This window comes from Cervus canadensis, chromosome 18 (genome assembly GCF_019320065.1).
Source record: "Cervus canadensis isolate Bull #8, Minnesota chromosome 18, ASM1932006v1, whole genome shotgun sequence".
NCBI classification, from domain to species: domain Eukaryota; kingdom Metazoa; phylum Chordata; class Mammalia; order Artiodactyla; family Cervidae; genus Cervus; species Cervus canadensis.
Window position 1 is genome coordinate 32,743,172 of NC_057403.1, and position 22,942 is coordinate 32,766,113.

A 22,942-nucleotide genomic window follows, 5' to 3' on the forward strand; every position below is an offset into this window, starting at 1 on the left:
CCCCATTTTCCGATTACTCTTTACAGCAAAACTCCCCAATGGTGTTATTTATATTCAATATCACCACCTCCTCATTTTCCATTTTTCTTCTACCCACCCCATCAGGCTTCTGTAACCAACATTCCACAGAAACTGTTCTCACCAAGGTCACTAATGACTTCGCCAGATTCAAAGGCTAAGTCCACATCCTTGCTTTATTTGATTTTTAATAGCTTGGGGCACAGTGGATTACTTATTTTTTTCATCATAAATTGATTTTATTGAAGTATAGCTGACTCACATGTTTCAGGTGAGGAGCAAGGTGATTCAGTTATACATATACACATATATTATTTTTCAGATTATTTTCCATTATAGGTTATTAGGGATCAAGACCATCCCCAAGAAAAAGAAATGCAAAAAAGCAAAATGGCTGTCTGAGGAGGCCTTACAAATAGCTGTGAAAAAAAGAGAAGTGAAAAGCAAAGGAGAAAAGGAAAGATATACCCATTCGAATGCAGAGTTCCAAAGAATAGCAAGAAGAGAAAAGAAAGCCTTCCTCAGGGATCAATGCAAAGAAACAGAGGAAAATAATAGAATAGGAAAGACGAGAGATCTCTTCAAGAAAATTAGAGATACCAAGGGAACATTTCATGTAAAGATGGGCTCAATAAAGGACAGAATGGTATGGACTGAACAGAAGCAGAAGATATTAAGAAGAGGTGGCAAGTATACACAGAAGAGCTCTACAAAAAAGATCTTCACGACCCAGATAATCCTGATGGTGTGATCCCTCATCTAGAACCAGACATCCTGGAATGTGAAGTCAAGTGGGCCTTAGGAAGTATCACTACGAACAAAGCTAGTGGAGGAGAGGAACTCCAGTTGAGCTATTTCAGACGAGATCGGGTGCGTTCAAGGTGGTATGGCCTTAGACAGTTGAGCTATTTCAAATCCTAAAAGATGATGGTGTGAAAGTACTGCACTCAATATGTCAGCAAATTTGGAAAATTCAGCAGTGGCCACAGGACTGGAAAAGGTCAGTTTTCATTCCAATCCCAAAGAAAGGCAATGCCAAAGAAAATTCAAACTACTGCACAATTGCACTCATTTTACACACTAACAAAGCACTGCTTAAAATTCTCCAAGCCAGGCTTCAGCAATACGTGAACCGTGAACTTCCAGATGTTCAAGCTGGATTTAGAAAAGACAGAGAAACCAGAGATCAAATTGCCAACATCTGCTGGATCATCGAAAAAGCAAGAGAGTTCCAGATAAACATCTATTTCTGCTTTACTCTCTATGCCAAAGCCTTTGACTATATGGATCAAAATAAACTGTGGAAAATTCTGACCTGCCTCTTGAGAAAACTGTTATGCAGGTCAGGAAGTAACAGTTAGAACTGGACATGGAACAACAGACTGGTTCCAAATAGGAAAAGGAGTACGTCAAGGCTGTATATTGTCACCCTGCTTGTTTAACTTACATGCAGAGTACATCATGAGAAACGCTGGGCTGGAGGAAGCACAAGCTGGAATCAAGATTGCTGGGAGAAATATCAATAACCTCAGATATGCAGATGACATCTCCCTTATGGAAGAAAGTGAAGAAGAACTAAAGAGCCTCTTGAAAGTGAAAGAAGAGAGCGAAAAAGTTGGCTTAAAGCTCAACATTCAGAAAACTAAGATCATGGCATCCAGTCCCATCACTTCATGGCAAATAGTTGGGTAAACAGTGGAACAGTGGCTGACTTTATTTTTGGGGGCTCCAAAATCACTGCAGATGGTGACTGCAGCCATGAAATTAAAAGACACTTACTCCTTGGAAGGAAAGTTATGAACAACCTAGACAGCATATTAAAAAGCAGAAACATTACTTTGCCAACAAAAGTCCATCTAGTCAAGGCTATGGTTTTTCCAGTGGTCATGTATGGATGTGAGAATTGGACTATAAAGAAAGCTGAGCGCAGAAGAATTGATGCTTTTGAACTGTGGTGTTGGAGAAGACTCTTGAGAGTCCCTTGGACTGCAAGGAGATCAAACCAGTCCATCCTAGAGGAGATCAGTCCTGGGTGTTCATTGGAAGGACTGATGCTGAAGCTGAAACTCCAATACTTTGGCTACCTGATGCAAAGAACTGACTCACTGGAAAAGACCCTGATGCTGGGAAATATTGAAGGCAGGAGGAGAAGGGGACAACAGAGGATGATAGTTGGATGGCATCACCGAGTTGATAGACATGAGTCTGAGCAAGCTCCAGGAGCTGGTGATGGACAGAGAAGCCTGGCATGCTGTAGTTCATGGGGTCGCAAAAAGTCGGACGTGACTGAGCAACTGAACTGAACTGAATACATTGATGGCACGAAAAGATATTTCAGCCCCCTTTTTTTATGCCTTTGCTTTTATCATCTTTAGGCCATCCTCAAGTTGAAGAAACTACGTTTTATTTTCTTGAGATGAACTTACTTATCTCACTTTTCAAATATTAACTGCAATTTGCTGTGTATTAGGCCCTATGCTAAGCACCTGGATTACAAGGGGAACCTAGACAGAACCAAGGAGGGCGAATTCGAGGCAGAAAGAAAACTAAATCCCTATCGTTATTTTTGTCAACAAGAATTGCTGATTGTGGCAAATCTTATAACATCTATATTCCAATTCAAAATGCTAGCACTACAGTATACTTATGGTTGGTGTGCATTGCTGTGAGCAGAACCAATACAACATTGTGAACCAATTATTCTCCAATTAAAAATTTTAAAACTTTTTCAAAAAATATGTACACCTGGATAACAAGTTATTGTAATGGTTTTCTATTCTTCTTGGGCCATGTTCTTTTTTTTTTTTTTTTAATCCATTTTTTTTTATTAGTTGGAGGCTAATTACTTCACAACATTTCAGTGGGTTTTGTCATACATTGATATGAATCAGCCATAGATTTACACGTATTCCCCATCCCGATCCCCCCTCCCACCTCCCTCTCCACCCGATTCCTCTGGGTCTTCCCAGTGCACCAGGCCCAAGCACTTGTCTAATGCATCCCACCTGGGCTGGTGATCTGTTTCACCGTAGATAATATACATGCTGTTCTTTCGAAACATCCCACCCTCACCTTCTCCCACAGAGTTCAAAAGTCTGTTCTGTATTTCCGTGTCTCTTTTTCTGTTTTGCATATAGGGTTATCGTTACCATCTTTCTAAATTCCATATATATGTGTTAGTATGCTGTAATGTTCTTTATCTTTCTGGCTTACTTCACTCTGTATAAGGGGCTCCAGTTTCATCCATCTCATTAGAACTGATTCAAATGAATTCTTTTTAACGGCTGAGTAATATTCCATGGTGTATATGTACCACAGCTTCCTTATCCATTCATCTGCTGATGGGCATCTAGGTTGCTTCCATGTCCTGGCTAGTATAAACAGTGCTGCGATGAACATTGGGGTGCACGTGTCTCTTTCAGATCTGGTTTCCTCAGTGTGTATGCCCGGAAGCGGGATTGCTGGGTCATATGCCAGTTCTATTTCCAGTTTTTTAAGAAATCTCCACACTGTTTTCCATAGTGGCTGTACTAGTTTGCATTCCCACCAACAGTGTAAAAGGGTTCCCTTTTCTCCACACCCTCTCCAGCATTTATTGCTTGTAGACTTTTGGATAGCAGCCATCCTGACTGGCGTGTAATGGTACCTCATTGTGGTTTTGATTTGCATTTCTCTGATAATGAGTGATGTTGAGCATCTTTTCATGTGTTTGTTAGCCATCTGTATGTCTTCTTTGGAGAAATGTCTGTTTAGTTCTTTGGCCCATTTTTTGATTGGGTCATTTATTTTTCTGGAATTGAGCTGCAGGAGTTGCTTGTATATTTTTGAGATTAATCCTTTTCTGTTTCTTCATTTGCTATTATTTTCTCCCAATCTGAGGGCTGTCTTTTCACCTTGCTTATAGTTTCCTTTGTTGTGCAAAAGCTTTTAAGTTTCATTAGGTCCCATTTGTTTAGTTTTGCTTTTATTTCCAAAATTCTGGGAGGTGGGTCATAGAGGATCCTGCTGTGAATCATGTCGGAGAGTGTCTTGCCTATGTTCTCCTCGAGGAGTTTTATAGTTTCTGGTCTTACATTTAGATCTTTAATCCATTTTGAGTTTATTTTTGTGTATGGTGTTAGAAAGTGTTCTAGTTTCATTCTTTTACAAGTGGTTGACCAGTTATCCCAGCACCACTTGTTAAAGAGGTTGTCTTTTTTCCATTGTATATCCTTGCCTCCTTTGTCAAAGATAAGGTGTCCATAGGTTCATGGATTTATCTCTGGGCTTTCTATTCTGTTCCATTGATCTATATTTCTGTCTTTGTGCCAGTACCATACTGTCTTGATGACTGTGGCTTTGTAGTAGAGCCTGAAGTCAGGCAGGTTGATTCCTCCAGTTCCATTCTTCTTTCTCAAGATTGCTTTGGCTATTCAGGTTTTTTGTATTTCCATACAAATTGTGAAATTATTTGTTCTAGTTCTGTGAAAAATACCGTTGGTAGCTTGATAGGGATTGCATTGAATCTATAGATTGCTTTGGGTAGAATAGCCCTTTTGACAATATTGATTCTTCCAATCCATGAACACGGTATGTTTCTCCATCTGTTTGTGTCCTCTTTGATTTCTTTCATCAGTGTTTTATAGTTTTCTATGTATAGGTCTTTTGTTTCTTTAGGTAGATATACTCCTAAGTATTTTATTCTTTTTGTTGCAATGGTGAATGGTATTGTTTCCTTAAGTTCTCTTTCTGTTTTTTCATTGTTAGTATATAGGAATGCAAGGGATTTCTGTGTGTTAATTTTATATCCTGCAACTTTACTATATTCATTGATTAGCTCTAGTAATTTTCTGGTAGAGTCTTTAGGGTTTTCTATGTAGAGGATCATGTCATCTGCAAACAGTGAGAGTTTCACTTCTTCTTTTCCTATCTGGATTCCTTTTACTTCTTTTTCTGCTCTGATTGCTGTGGCCAAAACTTCCAACACTATGTTGAATAGTAGTGGTGAGACTGGGCACTCTTGTCTTGTTCCTGATTTCAGGGGAAATGCTTTCAATTTTTCACCATTGAGGGTGATGCTTGCTGTGGGTTTGTCATATATAGCTTTTATTATGTTGAGGTATGTTCCTTCTATTCCTGCTTTTTGGAGAGTTTTAATCATACATGGATGTTGAATTTTGTCAAAGGCTTTCTCTGCATCTATTGAGATAATCATATGGTTTTTATCTTTCAATTTGTTAATGTGGTGTATTACATTGATTGATTTACGGATATTAAAGAATCCTTGCATTCCTGGGATAAAGCCCACTTGGTCATAGTGTATGATTTTTTTAATATGTTGTTGGATTCTGTTTGCTAGAATTTTGTTAAGGATTTTTGCATCTATGTTCATCAGTGATATTGGCCTGTAGTTTTCTTTTTTTGTGGCATCTTTGTCTGGTTTTGGAATTAGGGTGATGGTGGCCTCATAGAATGAGTTTGGAAGCTTACCTTCATCTGCAATTTTCTGGAAGAGTTTGAGTAAGATGTGAAGATCTTCTATTTCTTCCTGGTTCAGTTTTGGAAAGTTATACTTTTCTAAGAATTTGTCCATTTCATCCAAGTTGTCCATTTTATTGGCATAGAGCTGCTGGTAGTAGTCTCTTATGATCCTTTGTATTTCAGTGTTGTCTGTTGTGATCTCTCCATTTTCATTTCTAATTTTGTTAATTTGGTTCTTCTTTGTTTCTTAATGAGTCTTGCTAATGGTTTGTCAATTTTGTTTATTTTTTCAAAATACCAGCTTTTAGCTTTGTTGATTTTTGCTATGGTCTCTTTAGTTTCTTTTGCATTTATTTCTGCCCTGATTTTTAAGATTTCTTTCCTTCTGCTAACCCTGGGGTTCTTCATTTCTTCCTTCTCTAATTGCTTTAGGTGTAGAGTTAGGTTATTTATTTGGCTTTTTTCTTGTTTCTTGATGTAAGCCTGTAATGCTATGAACCTTCCCCTTAGCACTGCTTTTACAGTGTCCCATAGGTTTTGGGTTGTTGTGTTTTCATTTTCATTCATTTCTATACATATTTTGATTTCTTTTTTGATTTCTTCTATGATTTGTTGGTTATTCAGAAGCGTGTTATTTAGCCTCCATATGTTTGAATTTTTAACAATTTTTTTCCTGTAATTGAGATCTAATCTTACTGCACTGTGGTCAGAAAAGATGACTGGAATGATTTCAATTTTTTTGAATTTTCCAAGACCAGATTTATGGCCCAGGATGTGATCTATTCTGGAGAAGGTTCCGTGTGCACTTGAGAAAAAGGTGAAGTTGATTGTTTTCGGGTGAAATGTCCTATAGATATCAATTAGGTCTAGCTGGTCCATTGTGTCATTTAAGGTTTGTGTTTCCTTGTTAATTTTCTGTTTAGTTGGTCTATCCATAGTTGTGAGTGGGGTATTAAAGTCTCCCACTATTATTGTGTTACTATTAATTTCCTCTTTCATACTCATTAGCGTTTGCCGTACATATTGCGGTGCTCCTATGTTGGGTGCATATATATTTATAATTGTTATATCTTCTTCTTGGATTGATCCTTTGATCATTATGTAGTGTCCTTCTTTGTCTCTTTTCACATCCTTTATTTGAAAGTCTATTTTATCTGATATGAGTATTGTGACTCCTGCTTTCTTTTGGTCTCCGTTTGCGTGAAATATTTTTTTCCAGCCCTTCACTTTTAGTCTGTATGTGTCTCTTGTTTTGAGGTGGGTCTCTTGTAGACAGCATATATAGGGGTCTTGTCTTTGTTGTCTTTGTCTTTGTCTTTTGGTTGGTGCATTCAACCCATTTACATTTAAGGTAATTATTGATAGGTGTGGTCCTGTTGTCATTTACTTTGTTGTTTTGGGTTCACGTTTATACAACCTTTCTGCATTTCCTGTCTAGAGAAGATCCTTTAGTATTTGTTGAAGAGCTGGTTTGGTGGTGCTGAATTCTCTCAGCTTTTGCTTGTCTGTAAAGCTTTTGAATTCTCCTTCATATCTGAATGAGATCCTTGCTGGATACAGTAATCTAGGTTGTAGGTTATTCTCTTTCATTACTTTAAGTATGTCCTGCCATTCCCTTCTGGCCTGGAGGGTTTCTATTGATAGATCAGCTGTCATCCTTATGGGAATCCCTTTGTGTGTTATTTGTTGTTTCTCCCTTGCTGCTTTTAATATTTGTTCTTTGTGTTTGATCTTTGTTAATTTGATTAATGTGTGTCTTGGGGTGTTTCGCCTTGGGTTTATCCTGTTTGGGACTCTCTGGGTTTCTTGGAGTTGGGTGGCTATTTCCTTCACCATTTTAGGGAAGTTTTCAGCTATTATCTCCTCAAGTATTTTCTCATGGCCTTTCTTTTTGTCTTCTTCTTCTGGGACTCCTATGATTCAAATGTTGGGGCATTTCACATTGTCCCAGAGGTCCCTGAGGTTGTCCTCATTTCTTTTGATCCTTTTTTCTTTTTTCCTCTCTGCTTCATTTATTTCCACCATTTTATCTTCTACCTCACTTATCCTATCTTCTGTCTCCATTATTCTACTCTTGGTTCCCTCCAAAGTGTTTTTGATCTCATTCATTGCATTATTCATTTTTAATTGACTCTTTTTTATTTCTTCTAGGTCTTTATTAAACATTTCTTGCATCTTTTCAATCTTTGTCTCCAGGCTATTTATCTGTAACTCCATTTTGTTTTCAAGATTTTGGATCATTTTTATTATCATTATTCTAAATTCTTTTTCAGGTAGATTCCCTATCTCCTCCTCTTTTGTTTGACTTGGTGGGCATTTTTCATGTTCCTTTACCTGTTGGGTATTTCTTTGCCTTTTCATCTTGTTTAGATTGCTGTATCTGGAGTGGGCTTTCTGTATTCTGGAGGTCTGTGGTTCCTTTTTATTGTGGAGGATTTACCCAGTGGGTGGGGTTAGATGATTGGCTTGTCAAGATTTCCTGGTTAGGGAAGCTTGCGTCAGTGTTCTGGTGCGTGGAACTTGATTTCTTTCTTTGGAGAGCAATGGAGTGCCCAGTAATGAGTTTTGAGATGGGTCTATGTGTTAGGTGTGACCTTGGGCAGCCTGTATGTTGACGTTCAGGGCTATGTTCCTGCATTGCTGGAGAATTTGCATGGTATGTCTTGCTCTAAAACTTATTGGCTCTTGGGTGGTGGTTGGTTTCAGTGTAGGTACGGAGGCTTTTGGACGGTCACTTATTACTTAAAGTTCCAGGTAGTCAGGAGTTTTCTGGTGTTCTCAGGTTTGGGGCTTAAGTCTCCTGCCTCTGGATTTCAGTTTTATTCTTCCTGTAGTCTCAGGACTTCTCCAACTATACAGCACTGATAATAAAACTTCTAGGTTAATGGCAAAAAGATTCTCCCCTGTTAGGGACACCCAGAGAGGTTCACAGAGTTACATGAAGAAGAGGAGAGGGAGGAGGGAGATAGAGATGATCAGGAGGAGAAAAAGGGGGACTCAAGAGGAGAGAGACAGATCTACGCAGCTGTCTGTTCCCAGAGTGTTCTCCATAGACCTACAAAGATTCACAGAATTGGATTGGGAAGAGAAGGGGAAAGGAGGAAATAGAGGTGTTCTGAGGTAGAAAACAGACAGTCAAGATTGGGAGAGAATAATCAACACACTCCTGAATAAAAATGGGAAATGAATATTGGATTCTTAAATGTTCACAATTTATATCATATACTGAAAAACAAAAATTAAAAATCTAGAGTAGAGGTTAGACTCTTAAAAATACTATATTAAAAACAAAAACCAAAACACACAAAAAAAATTTTAGAAATATATATGAAGTTCGGTTTAAAAATAGGGCTTCTCTTCTTTTTTTTTTTTTTTATAAGGTTATAGTGTATTGAAAATGAAAATTAAGGAGTAATAGAGGAGTACTAGAGGACTTTAAAAGAAATAAGAGAAAAAGAAAAATAGAAAATAGAAGAGAAAAAGGAAAGAAAAAAAAAAGAAAGGAAAGAAAAAAGAAAAAGAATGGGAAAAAAAGAAAAAAAAAGAAAGAAAAAAAAATTTTTTCCCTAATTAAAAAAATCATAAAAATCTATGAAAATGAAAATTAAGGAGTAATGGGGGAGTAATAGGGAATTTTAAAGGAAAATAAAAGAGAAAAAATAAAAAAGAAAAAATTTAAAAAAAATTTTTTTTTCTTACTTAAAAAAAAAAAAAGTAAAAATATATCTAGGAATTTCTCTGGAGCTGTTGCAGTCAGTGTGGGTTCGGCTCAGTTTCAGATAGCTCCTCGTTCCAGCTTACACTTCTCGATATCTACAGGCCCCTTCCGGTGTAGTCGGTGTTTTCTACAGGGATTTTAATCTGTTGCACCGGTCCCTTCTGAAGCGGTTCCCTTTGTTTATTTGGCTTCTGTTTGCCGGTCTCTTCAGAGCCTCATTTGCGCCCTGACACAGGCGGGCAGAGGTGGACTCTTATTCAGGTAGCTAGTTCCCTCGCGCTGCGGGGAGGGGCTGGCGCTGCCGGGAGGGGCCGGCGCTGCTTTCTCCGTCTGCGCCGCTCAGGCTCCCGGCTGCTCTATATGGAGCGCGCCCCGCGCTGCGCGCGGTTCCAGCCCTCGGGTGTTCCACAAAAGCGCAGAACAAAAAGCTGCGCCTGCTCTTTGTGCCTTCCCCGTCAGAGCGGTCCAGGCAGCCAAGGGCTTGACGGGTGCACTTTCCCCGGGTGCGGCGCGCCCACTCCCTTCCGCGGTCCCAGTCTCAGTTTCCGCAAGCGCCAGTCGGGTGCGTGGCCTTCTGCCCTCCGCGTCCCCAGCCCCAGTCCCCGCCCGCGCCGGTAGGGTGCCTGCGCCCTGTGTCTCGCCGCGACCTTCCCCTCCCCGCTGCCTCCTGCCTCCGGCGGGGCTGGGCCGGTCTGCAGCCTGCGAGCTCCTCTCTGGACTTTCTCGGTCCCTTTGTTCTGCGAACGGCCGGCAGTGTGTTCGGGCCGGTTAATTTACTCTCTCTCCTTTGGTCTCCCACAGTTCAAGTTGGCAACTCACAAAAGCTCCCTCTGTCCTCAGGGCACTCAGGCCCGGACCCTAGCCCAAGCAATGCCGCCTAAGACTCCCTTCCCGGGACGGATCTCCGTCCTTAGCTCTTTTGTCTCATTTTTTATCCTTTATATTTTGTCCTACCTCCTTTCGAAGACAATGGGCTGCTTTTCTGGGCGCCTGATGACCTCAGCTAGCAATCAGAAGTTGTTTTGTGAAGTTTGCTCTGCGTTCAGTTATTCTTTTGATGAATTTGTAGGAGAGAAAGTGGTCTCCCTGTTCTACTCCTCCGCCATCTTGGCTCCTCCTGGGCCATGTTCTTTAAATTTCATAGTAACAAACCAAGAAAACTATTTTGACAACAAGCTAGGTATTTTCTAAAACACAACTGAGCAAAAAAAAAAAAAAAAAAAAAAGGATCACTTCATATTTTCTGTAAACCACTGCTGCCATTTTCATATGCCAACACTACTGCAAACTGAGGCTGTCTTAAGTCCAAGGATGTACCCAGTTTTGCTTTCCTATGAAAGCCCAGTATTTCTTATACTCTTTTTAATAGTAAAGATACAAATTTAAGAAGTCAAGAAAAATGCCAGGCTCCAGAATTTTGTAGTGTTATGATAACACTGACTACTATAGTTCTACTTTCCATGACATGTACACTAGGATTATTAGATAAATAACATATCAATCTTTTTTTTCAAGTCCATGTGAAAAGAGATAAGGAAAGCTGAAATGAATTTGCTGCACCTGTTATCTGGGTATTTGGCACCCTTAACAAGTTAAATCTCCAGGAAGCTAGATTAATAGATGACAGGAAAAAAAAATGTATACTGCATTATAATCTTCGACATGCTAATATACAAAGGGGACTGAAAATTCAATTGAAAGAGGACTGGCTTATTAAACTGTGGCATGCTGCAATTTACATATCTCACCCTCCAGATGTGAGGAGGGTAAATGAGAATGAAGTGTGTTCAGATCAGCAGGGGGTAGGAGGAAAAACACATATGCACTTTGGCTATCAATTTGGCCAAGTGGAGAAAGTGACACAGTGAAAAGATTGACTTTTATTCCTCCTAAAATAAATCTGGTCTTGCTACCGCTTTGCTACATTCTGGATCAGCACTGAAGACAGCAGGACTAACCCTAGCTGGCTGTTCTGTGTTCCAACAGTTGAGAGTGAATGTAGATGCCCAGATGACCGGAAAACCTACTGCAATGGGGCCCTGCTGATGGTGCAGGATGGCAGGATCTTTGTGGAAAAATGGGGACCAAAACTAGCAGCAGGTGCTTCCCCAAATACCCACCATTAGTCTTAGACAGTCAGTAAAAGACTACGTCCTCAGAAACACATATTATGTCAATTATGTCACAGCTGAGAGCCCAATCCAACACAAAATCCTAATGTACTGAAAACGGTATAAACTTCTCATAGTCAACCATTACTCTCAGCCTATCTCCTCTTACACATGCATGTAACCCTTGATAACTTTCAAATACTTAGAAGAAATACTAAAGAAACATTTAACTGATTTATTTTTAATTAGGGCTTTCCCAACAGACCACAGGAAATGTTGGTGAAATGGAATGGTAACAGGGAATAAAAAAGCTAGGAGTAAGATAAGCAGCCACAAAATACAGCCATGGAGTAATCCTCAGTGGGAATGCTGGCATTTCATATTTATAAACTAGGTACAAACTCACTTAAAATATATTATTTGCTGTATAGATAAGTAGTTCCAAAAGTCCCTCCCTTTGCTTTTAGTTTTTGATGAGCGGAAATTAAAAACATTTATAAATAAAACAGAAGAGTATAACAAACCCCATGTACTCATCGCCCAGATTCAACAGTAACTAATGTTCTGTCCTTCTGGCTTCATCTGTACCTCTATCCATTCAACTTTCTATTGCTATTATTACATTTTTAAGTTTTTAAGGTAAAATTTGGATATTCAGAAAGCATAAATCCTGAGTGTACAACTTTGACAAATGAATTCATCCATGGAATGCACACACCTATGATGACATAGCACATTCCACCTCTTCAGAAAGTTCTGTTTCTCTTTCTCAGTCAGACTGCCTACAGGTAGAATGGCACTTATTCAACAGAAGACATTTTTTTTCTCCAGCACAGAAAAAAAAAATAAGGAAAGCCAACCCCTCGAATCCAGCAAGCTTTATATTTCAAGCTGCACAAAGGCTTACTATAGCCAGTTTTTATAATAAAATGACAGTGTAGGAATTTGACCCCCAAACTAAATCCAACCATTCTCTTCACAGATAATATTCAGATATAGAACCTGGAGGAAAAAAAATCAGGACTTCAATAACGTACAGCAAAAAAGCACTACTTCTGGAGCTATTTATCTTTTTGTTTATTCCAGTAACACTCCAAACAAAAGTTCATAAACACAATCCAAGAAATGAACAGTAATACTACAAAGTGGAAAAATAATAACAGCAGTATTACATAATGAAATTTCTAACCACTCACTACAGTGATCCATACTTGGCAAATCACATTAAATCCTCTATCCCTGCTCTCTAGAAAAGTAGAAACAGCAGCAGGAACACTGCTAATGACATTTACAGCAGCTAAAAAGTATTAGTGATAGAGAAGAAGGGATTCAAAGCTAGTTCACTATCTGCATTACGCTCTCTGGTCCCCCGTGTCCTGGCACAGTGCGGACAGGCCCGCGCACCATCACCGCTGCATGCAGAGCGGCATTTTGTGACGCCCACTGTGGCCTCGGTGTGGTGTTCTGTTTTGTCCTTGTTCCTTCAGTCATGCTGGCAAAATCCTTTTCTCTCCACACAAGTCCCCACTTTGCCCCTTACAGAGGAAAACTCAACCCGCAACCTTGCACTCTTGGAGAAGGGATGGGGAGAAGCCACCCTCCCTCCGTCCCTCAAGCTAGTTCTTCCTTCCAGAAGTAACTGGAATTTACACACCTGAGGAGAGAGAGCCTGCAAATGGGCTAGATGCCTGACGGCTGTGGTGGTGCCGGGCGGAAATGACTTCTGTTTGGACGCAGGCTCTGTGCAGACAGGGGTAAGAAGACAGGGCAGGCCTCTGCTTTCGGCTGTAGCTGCCCCACTCGCGCTTGGGCGGAGCTACTGGTGAGGTGAGCCCTTCCCCAAGGGCTGGTTACCCACCGTCACTAGGGAGCAGAAGGAGGCCTTCTCTGGGCCTCAAGCCCTGGTCACATTCTTTGCCATTAATGATACCGATACTGTGATCAGCATTTGAATCTTCGGTCTCTTTCCTAAACTAGTTACAAGGTGGGGAGGAAGGATGTAACTAACTAGGATCCCAAACTTCCAAGGAGCCATGATCTCTACCCTTAGTCTCAGCTCACTACAGCTGGACCACATCTTTCCCTTTTTGGTGTCCCTCCAGCTGCACAGTCCAACATAAATATGCTGGGGTAGGTGCCAGGGAAGCATCCAGAAGGCTACCCTTCTTTACAGTCTGGCTACCTGCAGCTCATATAAGCCCTCATCACTGTTTGGCAGCCCTTTCCTGTTCCCAGTGGTGCACCACCCCTCCTCTCACCCACCCTGACCATTCCTCTCACCCACCCTGACCATTCCCCTCCCCACCACCAGCAGCAATACCATCAGTGACACCGACACCATCGACAGACAGCTCACACCCCCACCACCACCTCCGTGAATGCTCCGAGTTGCAAACTGCCAGCAACCAGCATTCAACCACTGTCTTGCCAGTGCTGCTGTTACCTTGTTTTCCTCTGGAGTAAAGAGGATTCGGAACACGGATGGCACTCCTGGAGCGACTTTGTGGCTGATACCTTTGGGGCTGATTACTTTAAAGTAAGGTGAACTTTCCTCAACAACTTTCACCATCCTTGGAATCTGCAAGAAAAACCCAATAATGGGCACTGTTATTGAAATTTTTATTTTATTATTTAAATGTGACTATTTTTGAAAACTAACTGCTTAATCGTCTAAAACCCCACCTACACTGGGGAGCTGCACTGGGCTTTTTAATGTCTGAGAACTGCAGTGGGAGAAGAAATCACACTGCACTCCTGATGTGGCTCATCCACTGTACATGAGGCACCACTTGATCCTCGCAATAACCTCTGAGCCTCATTACAATTCATTCTTCAGATGAGGAAACAGACACTTGCCTTAAGAGTTACAGCTTTTCCAAGCAATGGTGTTCAGAATCATATCCTGGACTAACTCTACCTCCCTTCCCTACATGATTGCCCTACCCAACACTACTGTGAAGCAAGAACATAGAGGGAGGTAGAATATCCCCCAAGGCCAGTCTCGGGGCAGGTTCAAACAATTCCATCCTTTTAAAGTCTTATTCTTCTGCCCTGCTTGCCTCACCCAGAGCACATACATCTATCTTGGATAGCCCCCAGCAATAAAGGAAATGTAACTGTGAGAAGAGGTGTGGTCAGAGGTAGAGGTTCTAAGGACACAGGCATAGGAATGGATTTTTTTTTTTTTAAGAAAAAAAAAATGATTTAAAGGCAGCAGAAGAAAGTTAACTATAGCTAAGTCTGTCCTAGGAGTCTCAGGTGGAAAATGAGGAAACAAGAAACCCCACAGCCTCTCAAAGCTGGAGCCCAGATGTGGAAGGGAAGAAGAAATGCAGAGAGAATTCAGACAGATCTTAAGACTAGAGACTGGGGAGGCAAGAAAGAGATGTGTGCCTATCTGACAGGAATAGAACTGGCTTTGCTATTAAGAGAAAAGTTCAATGGCATTCCTGATGTGTTGAATGATGTCATATAAGCTTGTTGGGAATACTTTTAGTAAGATCATAACTGTGGATTAGAAACTAGAAAGGAAAACAACAGCAACACCGGTAATAATACTAACACTGCTTTAGTGCTTACTAATGACAGGCACTGAGCTGAATACTTTACATCCATTATTTCATTTAATATTCCAAACAACCTATTGAAATGGGTGCGATTATCATCCCCATAGCTTGGAGACGTGAAGTGACTTGCCCAAATCTACAGCTCGGAGAGCGCCCGCCTGGAATCTGATCCCAGATTCATCTGACTCTGGAGTCTGGGTGCTTATAATTGTACCCCAAGTGAATTGTGTTGTGGCTTGTAGAGTGTTCATGGCTTGCTTTCAACTTGTATGTTCAAGAGATAGAAGAATAACAACCAAACAGACTCTGTCTTTGGCATTCCAAGCCAGTGAGGAAGCAAAAGGTGAGTGACACAGAGAGCATTTTTCAGTGTCCTAAATTTATCTCAGTGGTTCCTTCATGAAATAGGAAGTAGAGAAGCAGGCTCACATCAGCCACCTCGTACAACGGTCCCAGGATTAACTCACCAAGAACAAGCCTGCCTGGCCTAGAGAAACTGTCTGCTTATTGGCAGCTGAACTTCCTTGGATGAGGACCTTCTTATCATGGGGTCCAATACTCCAACAGCATCTGACCAACAGGTGTAGGTTTTATCCACAAGAACTGAGTGTCCTTTGGTAGAGAAGACTAGCACTCTTATCCTTGACATGCTCGCATACACCCACTGGCAATCATTTCTTGTTGATGGCCAGGGAGGAGTACCTTTTGGTCTAGGTCCTCACTGCCTTTAGTAGCCTAAAAAAAACTTGAACAAGAGTCAAAAAGCAGTGGAGAAAGGGAAAAAGACTGCCAACTAAACTGGTTGGCAGCCCTATGTAACTGATCTCTTCTTGAGATATACGAACTTGTTTATAAACATCTCGGGTTCTTTTTCTTCTCTCTGCCTATCCTTTAGCTTCCATCCCATGAGCTTCTCTTGCTAACTCTCCTGCAGTGAAGAACTAAATGTTCCATCTTCTAAAGTTTGACTTTGCTGTCACTAAATAACCTCATTGATCTCTGAAAGGCATCACTGATGCCTTTAATCAGTTACTGTAGTAAATATAACTGCAAGTCTTCCCATTTGCCTTAAATTCTTGCATAGTCTTCACTTAATTTCCCACTTTTATTATACCTAGAATTTTTGTCTCAATGGTCTAAGTCTCCTATAAGTATTTCTACTTGTCTTTAACACCTGATATTTCAGTTCAGTTCAGTTCAGTCGCTCAGTCATGTCCAACTCTGCGACCCCATGAATCGCAGCATGCCAGGCCTCCCTGTCCATCACCAACTCCCAGAGTTTACTCAAACTCATGTCCATCGAGTTGGTGATGCCATCCAGCCATCTCATCCTCTGTTGTCCCCTTCTCCTCCTGCCCCCAATCTCTCCCAGCAACAGGGTCTTTTCCAATGAGTCAACTCTTCGCATGAGGCGGCCAAAGTATTAGAGTTTCAGCTTCAGCATCAGTCCTTCCAATGAACACCCAGGACTGATCTCCTCTAGGATGGACTGGTTGGATCTCCTTGCAGTCCAAGGGACTCTCAAGAGTCTTCTCCAACACCACAGTTCAAAAGCATCAATTTTTCAGTGCACAGCTTTCTTCACAGTCCAACTCTCACATCCATACATGACCACTGGAAAAACCATAGCCTTGATTAGACAGACTTTGGTGGCAAAGTAATGTCTCTGCCTTTTAATATGCTACCTAGGTTGGTCATAACTTTCCTTCCAAGGAGTAAGCATCTTTTAATTTCATGGCTGCAGTCACCATCTGCAGTGATTTTAGAGCCCAAACAAATAAAGTCTGACACTGTTTCCACTGTTTCCCCATCTATTTCCCATGAAGTAATGGGACCAGATGCCATGATCTTAGTTTTCTGAATGTTGAGCTTTAAGCCAATTTTTTCACTCTCCTCTTTCACTTTCATCAAGAGGCTTTTTAGTTCCTCTTCACTTTCTTCCATAAGGGAGATGTCATCTGCATATCTGAGGTTATTGATATTTCTCCCAGCAATCTTGATTCCAGCTTGGGCTTCATCCAGCCCAGTGTTTCTCATGATGTACTCTGCATATAAGTTATAATAATGAGTTATAATAAGCAAGGTGACAATATACAGCCTTGACATACTTATTTTCCTATTTGGAACCAGTCTGTTGTTCCATGTCCAGTTCTAACTGTTGCTTCCTGACCTGCATACAGATTTCTCAAGAGGCAGGTCAGGTGGTCTGGTATTCCCATCTCTTTCAGAATTTTCCATAGTTTGTTGTGATCCACACAGTCAAGGGCTTTGGCATAATCAATAAAGCAGAAATAAATGTTTTTCTAGAACTTTCTTGCTTTTTCAATGATCCAGTGGATGTTGGCAATTTGATCTCTGGTTCTTCTGCCTTTTCTAAATCCAGCTTGAACATCTGGAAGTTCATGGTTCACGTATTGTTGAAGCTTGGCTTGGAGAATTTTGAGCATTACTTTACTAGCGTGTGAGATGAGTGCAATTGTGCAGTAGTTTGAGCATTCTTTGGCATTGCCTTTCTTTGGGATTGGAATGAAAACTGACCTTTTCCAGTCCTGTGGCCACTGCTGAGTTTTCCAAATTTGCTGGTGTATTGAGTGCAGCACTTTCACGGCATCATCTTTCAGGATCTGAAATAGCTCAACAGAAATTCCATCACCTCCACTAGCTTTGTTCATAGTGATGCTTTCTAAGGCCCACTTGACTTCACATTCCAGGATGTCTGGCTCTAGGTGAGTGATCACACCATCAGGATTATCTGGGTCGTGAAGATCTTTTTTGTACAGTTCTTCTGTGTATTCTTGCCACCTCCTCTTAATATCTTCTGCTTCTGTTAGGTCTATACCATTTCTGTCCTTTATCGAACCCATCTTTACATGAAATGTTCCCTTGGTATCTCTAATTTTCTTGAAGAGATCTCTCATCTTTCCTATTCTATTATTTTCCTCTATTTCTTTGCATTGATCGCTGAGGAAGGCTTTCTTATCTCTCCTTGCTATTCTTTGGAACTCTGCATTCAAATGGGAATATCTTTCCTTTTCTCCTTTGCTTTTCACTTCTCTTCTCTTCACAGCTATTTGTAAGGCCTCCTCAGACAACTATTTTGCCTTTTTGCATTTCCTTTCCATGGGGATGGTCTTGATCACTGCCTCCTGTACAATGTCACGAACCTCCGTCCATAGTCCATCAGGCACTCTGTCACCTGGTATTTAGCATCTCTGTAATGCCTTCCTTCCTATCTGATTACTTTTCACGCTTAACTGTGCTTCATGCTGACATTCTGCATTATCTTTCTTTCATCACTGTTATATGTCAAGAAAATCTTCAGTCATTTAATACTCTTTCTTGAAATAATCCCTAATTTATCTCTGAAGGGAAAAGGCATCATGATAGAGAAGAAATCCTCAGTTACAACCACAAAGAAACAAGGAACAGACAGTGGGAGAAGCCATCCAAATCTATATGGAGACAGATTCTGAAGGCTATCTGAGGTAGAAGGGGGGAGATGGAAAAGAGAAAACGGGAACTTCTTTTTTGAAGCTTTTTTTTTTAATATAATTTGCATAATCTAAACACATTGGCTCAACAACTGCAATTCATATGAGTAGACTTGATACCTTCTCTGAAAGGCATCACTGATTTCTTTAATGAGCTACTGTAGTGAATATAACTGCAAGTCTTCCCATTTGCTTTTAATTCTTGCAGAGACTTCACTTAACTTCCCTCCTTTATTACAGCTAGAATTTGTGGCTATAATAGTGGGAAACAGTGGCTCTAATGTGGAGTATGTAAACATGAATAGTAATGGCACTGTCTTAAATGAAAACCTAGCCCAAATGGTCACTGGTGAGAACTTCATGACACTCATCTAGCTAATCCTTTATTCAACAGAATACTTAGTGCACATGGTGGGAGTTTACCATTTACTGGGTACTGCCCTGGGACTGAGCATTTAGCAACAAACCAACCAGTATATTCCTGACTTCATTAAGCTCATAATCAAAGGGCATGTCTTCATCTATTGTCCTAGGTCTATCAAATTAAAGAGCTTATCTAAGATCTTACAGGATCCCATTCTATCTAATCCCTTCTTATATATCCATAAAAGGTACAGCCATCCCAGCAAACATACTCACTGTGTCATTGTTCCTCAAAACCAGTGGAACCTCATAGACTTCACAGGGAGTGTAGTTCTGAAATACAATTTCTGATGGAAAGGGCTGGAATAACGCCTGATCCAGATCAATTCCTGGAAACTACAGTTCAAAGAATAAATTAATCATATAATCACAAAGCGGCAGAAATGACTGGAAAAGATAAGAAATTACTACACATATCTATGATTATTAACACTAAGAACCAAGGAAACACTTTAAAAGGAGTAACAGATTGACAAGTACTGTAAATTAATGCACATATATGGAATTTAGAAAGATGGTACTGATGATCCATGCAGAGCAGCAAAGGAGACACAGATGTAAAGAACAGACTTTTGGATTCAGTGGGAGAAAGCAAGGGTGGGATGAATTGAGAGAACAGCACTGAAACATATACATTATCATATGTAAAACAGATGACCAGTACAAGTCCAAAAGCAGGGCACCCAAAGCTGGTGCTTTAAGACAACCCAGAGAGATAGAGTGGTGAGGGAGGTGGGAGGGGGTTCAGGATGAGGGGGACACATGTATACCTGTGGCTGATTCATGTTGATGTATGACAAAAAACCATCACAATATTGTAAAGTAATTATCCTCCAATTAAAATCAATTAATTTTTAAAAATTCAAAATAACCTATAAATTAGAATTGATAAGTGACTTATCAAGGTCACTGAATAAAAGGTCAACATAAGTCAATTATATTTCTTTGTACTAGCAATGAACATTTAGGAAATGAAATTTATAAATAATACCATTTAAAACCACATTCTAAAACATAAAATACATAGGAATAAATCCAATGAAAGATGTGTAAGATCTTTATCTGGAAAATCTACAAACCATTATTGAGAGAAACTAAAGAAACTCTATGGACTTCCCTAGTGGGAAGAAATATAGAATCACTTTATTTTAAAAGAAAGAAAAAGAAAATCTACACTGAACCACTGACAGGTGTGTGGAAAATACATTAATATGCATATTTATAGGAAAAGCCCATCATTTAGACAGGCTAGAAGACTCATAGCTGAGAAACTCTGGGGGGAAGAAAAGGCTAACACAATTCTGTCACATCTCCTCCCTTCTTCCCATCTCCCTTCCAAATAAGCACACACATACAATCCTCTTTCATAAAGAGCTGCCCCTAGAATCATGGAGAATTCCTATTGGACTGCAACACTACCAGCCCTGCCTCAACAATAACTACCTGAAAACAGCAAGTCCAGGAAGAATTCCCTTCTTTATTTCAAAGATGAGTGATAATAATAATCACAATGACAAATAAGCCAGGATCTATACAAAAACACTCACCAAAAAAAGAGAAGCAAAGAAAATGTCAAATGAATATTCACTTTTCTGGTTGCCATGAAAATAATAAGAATCTTAACTATACCACTTCATCATAAGCTCAAAGAACATATTGGAAAAAAAATCAGAGCGCACAAAGCAAATATTCAAGAGTTCAGGGAAGATTAAGCAATCAAAAGTGATGAAAAATTCAAATGCTAATTCAATAAATGCTAACTGAATTTCTAATGCTTTCCATATGTTGAACATACAGTAGTGAACAAAGCCAATAAAATCATTGCCTCATGAAGCTAAAATTCTTGAGGAAATGGATAAAAAATAAAAATACATAAAACAAGGTCAGGCAGTGTTAAAGCTATAAAGAAAGCCAAAGCAGGAAAAGGAAACGGAGTGAATGGGGATAGGCAGTCAAGGGATGGCCTCTCTGTGGAAATGATTTGAATTGAAGTAAGTCATGCAAAGATCTGAGAAAACAGCATTCCGGTTAGAAGGAATAACAAGTGCAAAGACCCTAGGGTAAGAATTATCTTTGAGTGTTTGAAGAGCAGCAAAAGGAGGTGCAGTTAGAGGAGAATGAGCTGGGAAAGAGACAAAGGAAAAGACTACGAAGGATGCAGGATCAGATGATGCAGGACTTTATCATTATGAGGGTAACAGGAAGCTCCTAGGTAGTTTTCAATATGGAAGCAACATGTTCTAGTTTACATTTTAAAACACCACTCTTCTTTGTGGAGAGCTGATAATGGGGTGATCGGAGGGAAACAGGGAGGCTATTTTAGGAGTCTAGATGATGATGGGTTGAACAGGATGGTGGTGGTAGAGGTGGTGAGAAGTGGTTTGATTATAGAGATGTATTTGTGATTACCAGCCCTTGTTGGATTTCACATAAGATGTGAGAAAAACAGAGGCATCAGAGATAACACCAAGGTTTTTGGCCTGGGAAAACAAATCAATGGAGGTATTACATGGTGAAGGGAGGAGAGATCATGTCTTTAAGGGAAAGAATGTAATGCAAAAATTAGATCTTAAAGATTTTAAGTTTGAGCTGCCAATCATACACTAAGCTGAACATATGATCTAGAGTTCAGAGGCTAGACCACAGTAGGAGATAAAATTATGAAAGTAATCATTAAAAAACCACTACAACATTGCAAAGTAATTAGCCTCCAACTAATAAAAATAAACGAAATTAATCCTTTGTCCATTGCTTCATTTGCTATTATTTTCTTCCATTCTGAAGGCTGTCTTTTCACCTTGCTTATAGTTTCCTTTGTTGTGCAAAAGCCTTTAAGTTTCATTAGGTCCCATTTGTTTATTTTTGCTTTTATTTCCAAAATTCTGGGAGGTGGGTCACAGAGGATCCTGCTGTGATTTATGTCGGAGAGTGTTTTGCCTATGTTCTCCTCGAGGAGTTTTATAGTTTCTGGTCTTACATTTAGATCTTTAATCCATTTTGAGTTTATTTTTGTGTATGGTGTTAGAAAGTGTTCTAGTTTCATTCTTTTACAAGTGGTTGACCAGTTTTCCCAGCACCACTTGTTAAAGAGGTTGTCTTTTTTCTATTGTATATCCTTGCCTCCTTTGTCTATACACAAGGTGAAAAGACAGCCCTCAGATTGGGAGAAAATAATAGCAAATGAAGAAACAGACAAAGGATTAGTCTCAAAAATATACAAGCAACTCCTGCAGCTCAATTCCAGAAAAATAAATGACCCAATCAAAAAATGGGCCAAAGAACTAAACAGACATTTCTCCAAAGAAGACATACAGATGGCTAACAAACACATGAAAAGATGCTCAACATCACTCATTATCAGAGAAATGCAAATCAAAACCACAATGAGATACCATTACACGCCAGTCAGGATGGCTGCTATCCAAAAGTCTACAAGCAATAAATGCTGGAGAGGGTGTGGAGAAAAGGGAACCCTCTTACACTGTTGGTGGGAATGCAAACTAGTATAGCCGCTATGGAAAACAGTGTGGAGATTTCTTAAAAATCTGGAATTAGGACTGCCATATGACCCAGCAATCCCACTCCTGGACATACACACTGAGGAAACCAGATCTGAAAGAGACACGTGCACCCCAATGTTCATCGCAGCACTGTTTATAATAGCCAGGACGTGGAAGCAACCTAGATGCCCATCAGCAGATGAATGGATAAGGAAGCTGTGGTACATATACACCATGGAATATTACTCAGCCATTAAAAAGAATTCATTTGAATCAGTCCTAATGAGATGGATGAAACTGGAGCCCATTATACAGAGTGAAGTAAGCCAGAAAGATAAAGAACATTACAGCATACTAACACATATATATGGAATTTAGAAAGATGGTAATGATAACCCTATATGCAAAACAGAAAAAGAGACACAGATGTACAGAACAGACTTTTGGACTCTGTGGGAGAAGGTGAGGGTGGGATGTTTTGAGAGAATAGCATCGAAACATGTATCTTATGTATAGTGAAACAGATCACCATCCCAGGTTGGATGCATGAGACAAGTGCTCAGGCCTGGTGCACTGAGAAGACCCAGAGGGATTGGATAGAGAGAGAGGTGGGAGGGGGGATCGGGATGGGGAATACGTGTAAATCCATGGCTGA

The 22,942-nt window shown here is 40.1% G+C and overlaps 1 protein-coding gene across 1 annotated transcript in view; it reads right to left on the reverse strand.

The window, feature by feature from the left end:
- Positions 1–22,942, reverse strand: part of HYDIN (HYDIN axonemal central pair apparatus protein) — a 356,564-nt gene that overhangs the window by 298,694 nt on the left and 34,928 nt on the right. The window contains 2 exon segments of the mRNA XM_043435789.1: positions 13,751–13,885; positions 19,004–19,123. Coding sequence (XP_043291724.1) covers positions 13,751–13,885; positions 19,004–19,123 — 255 coding nt within the window.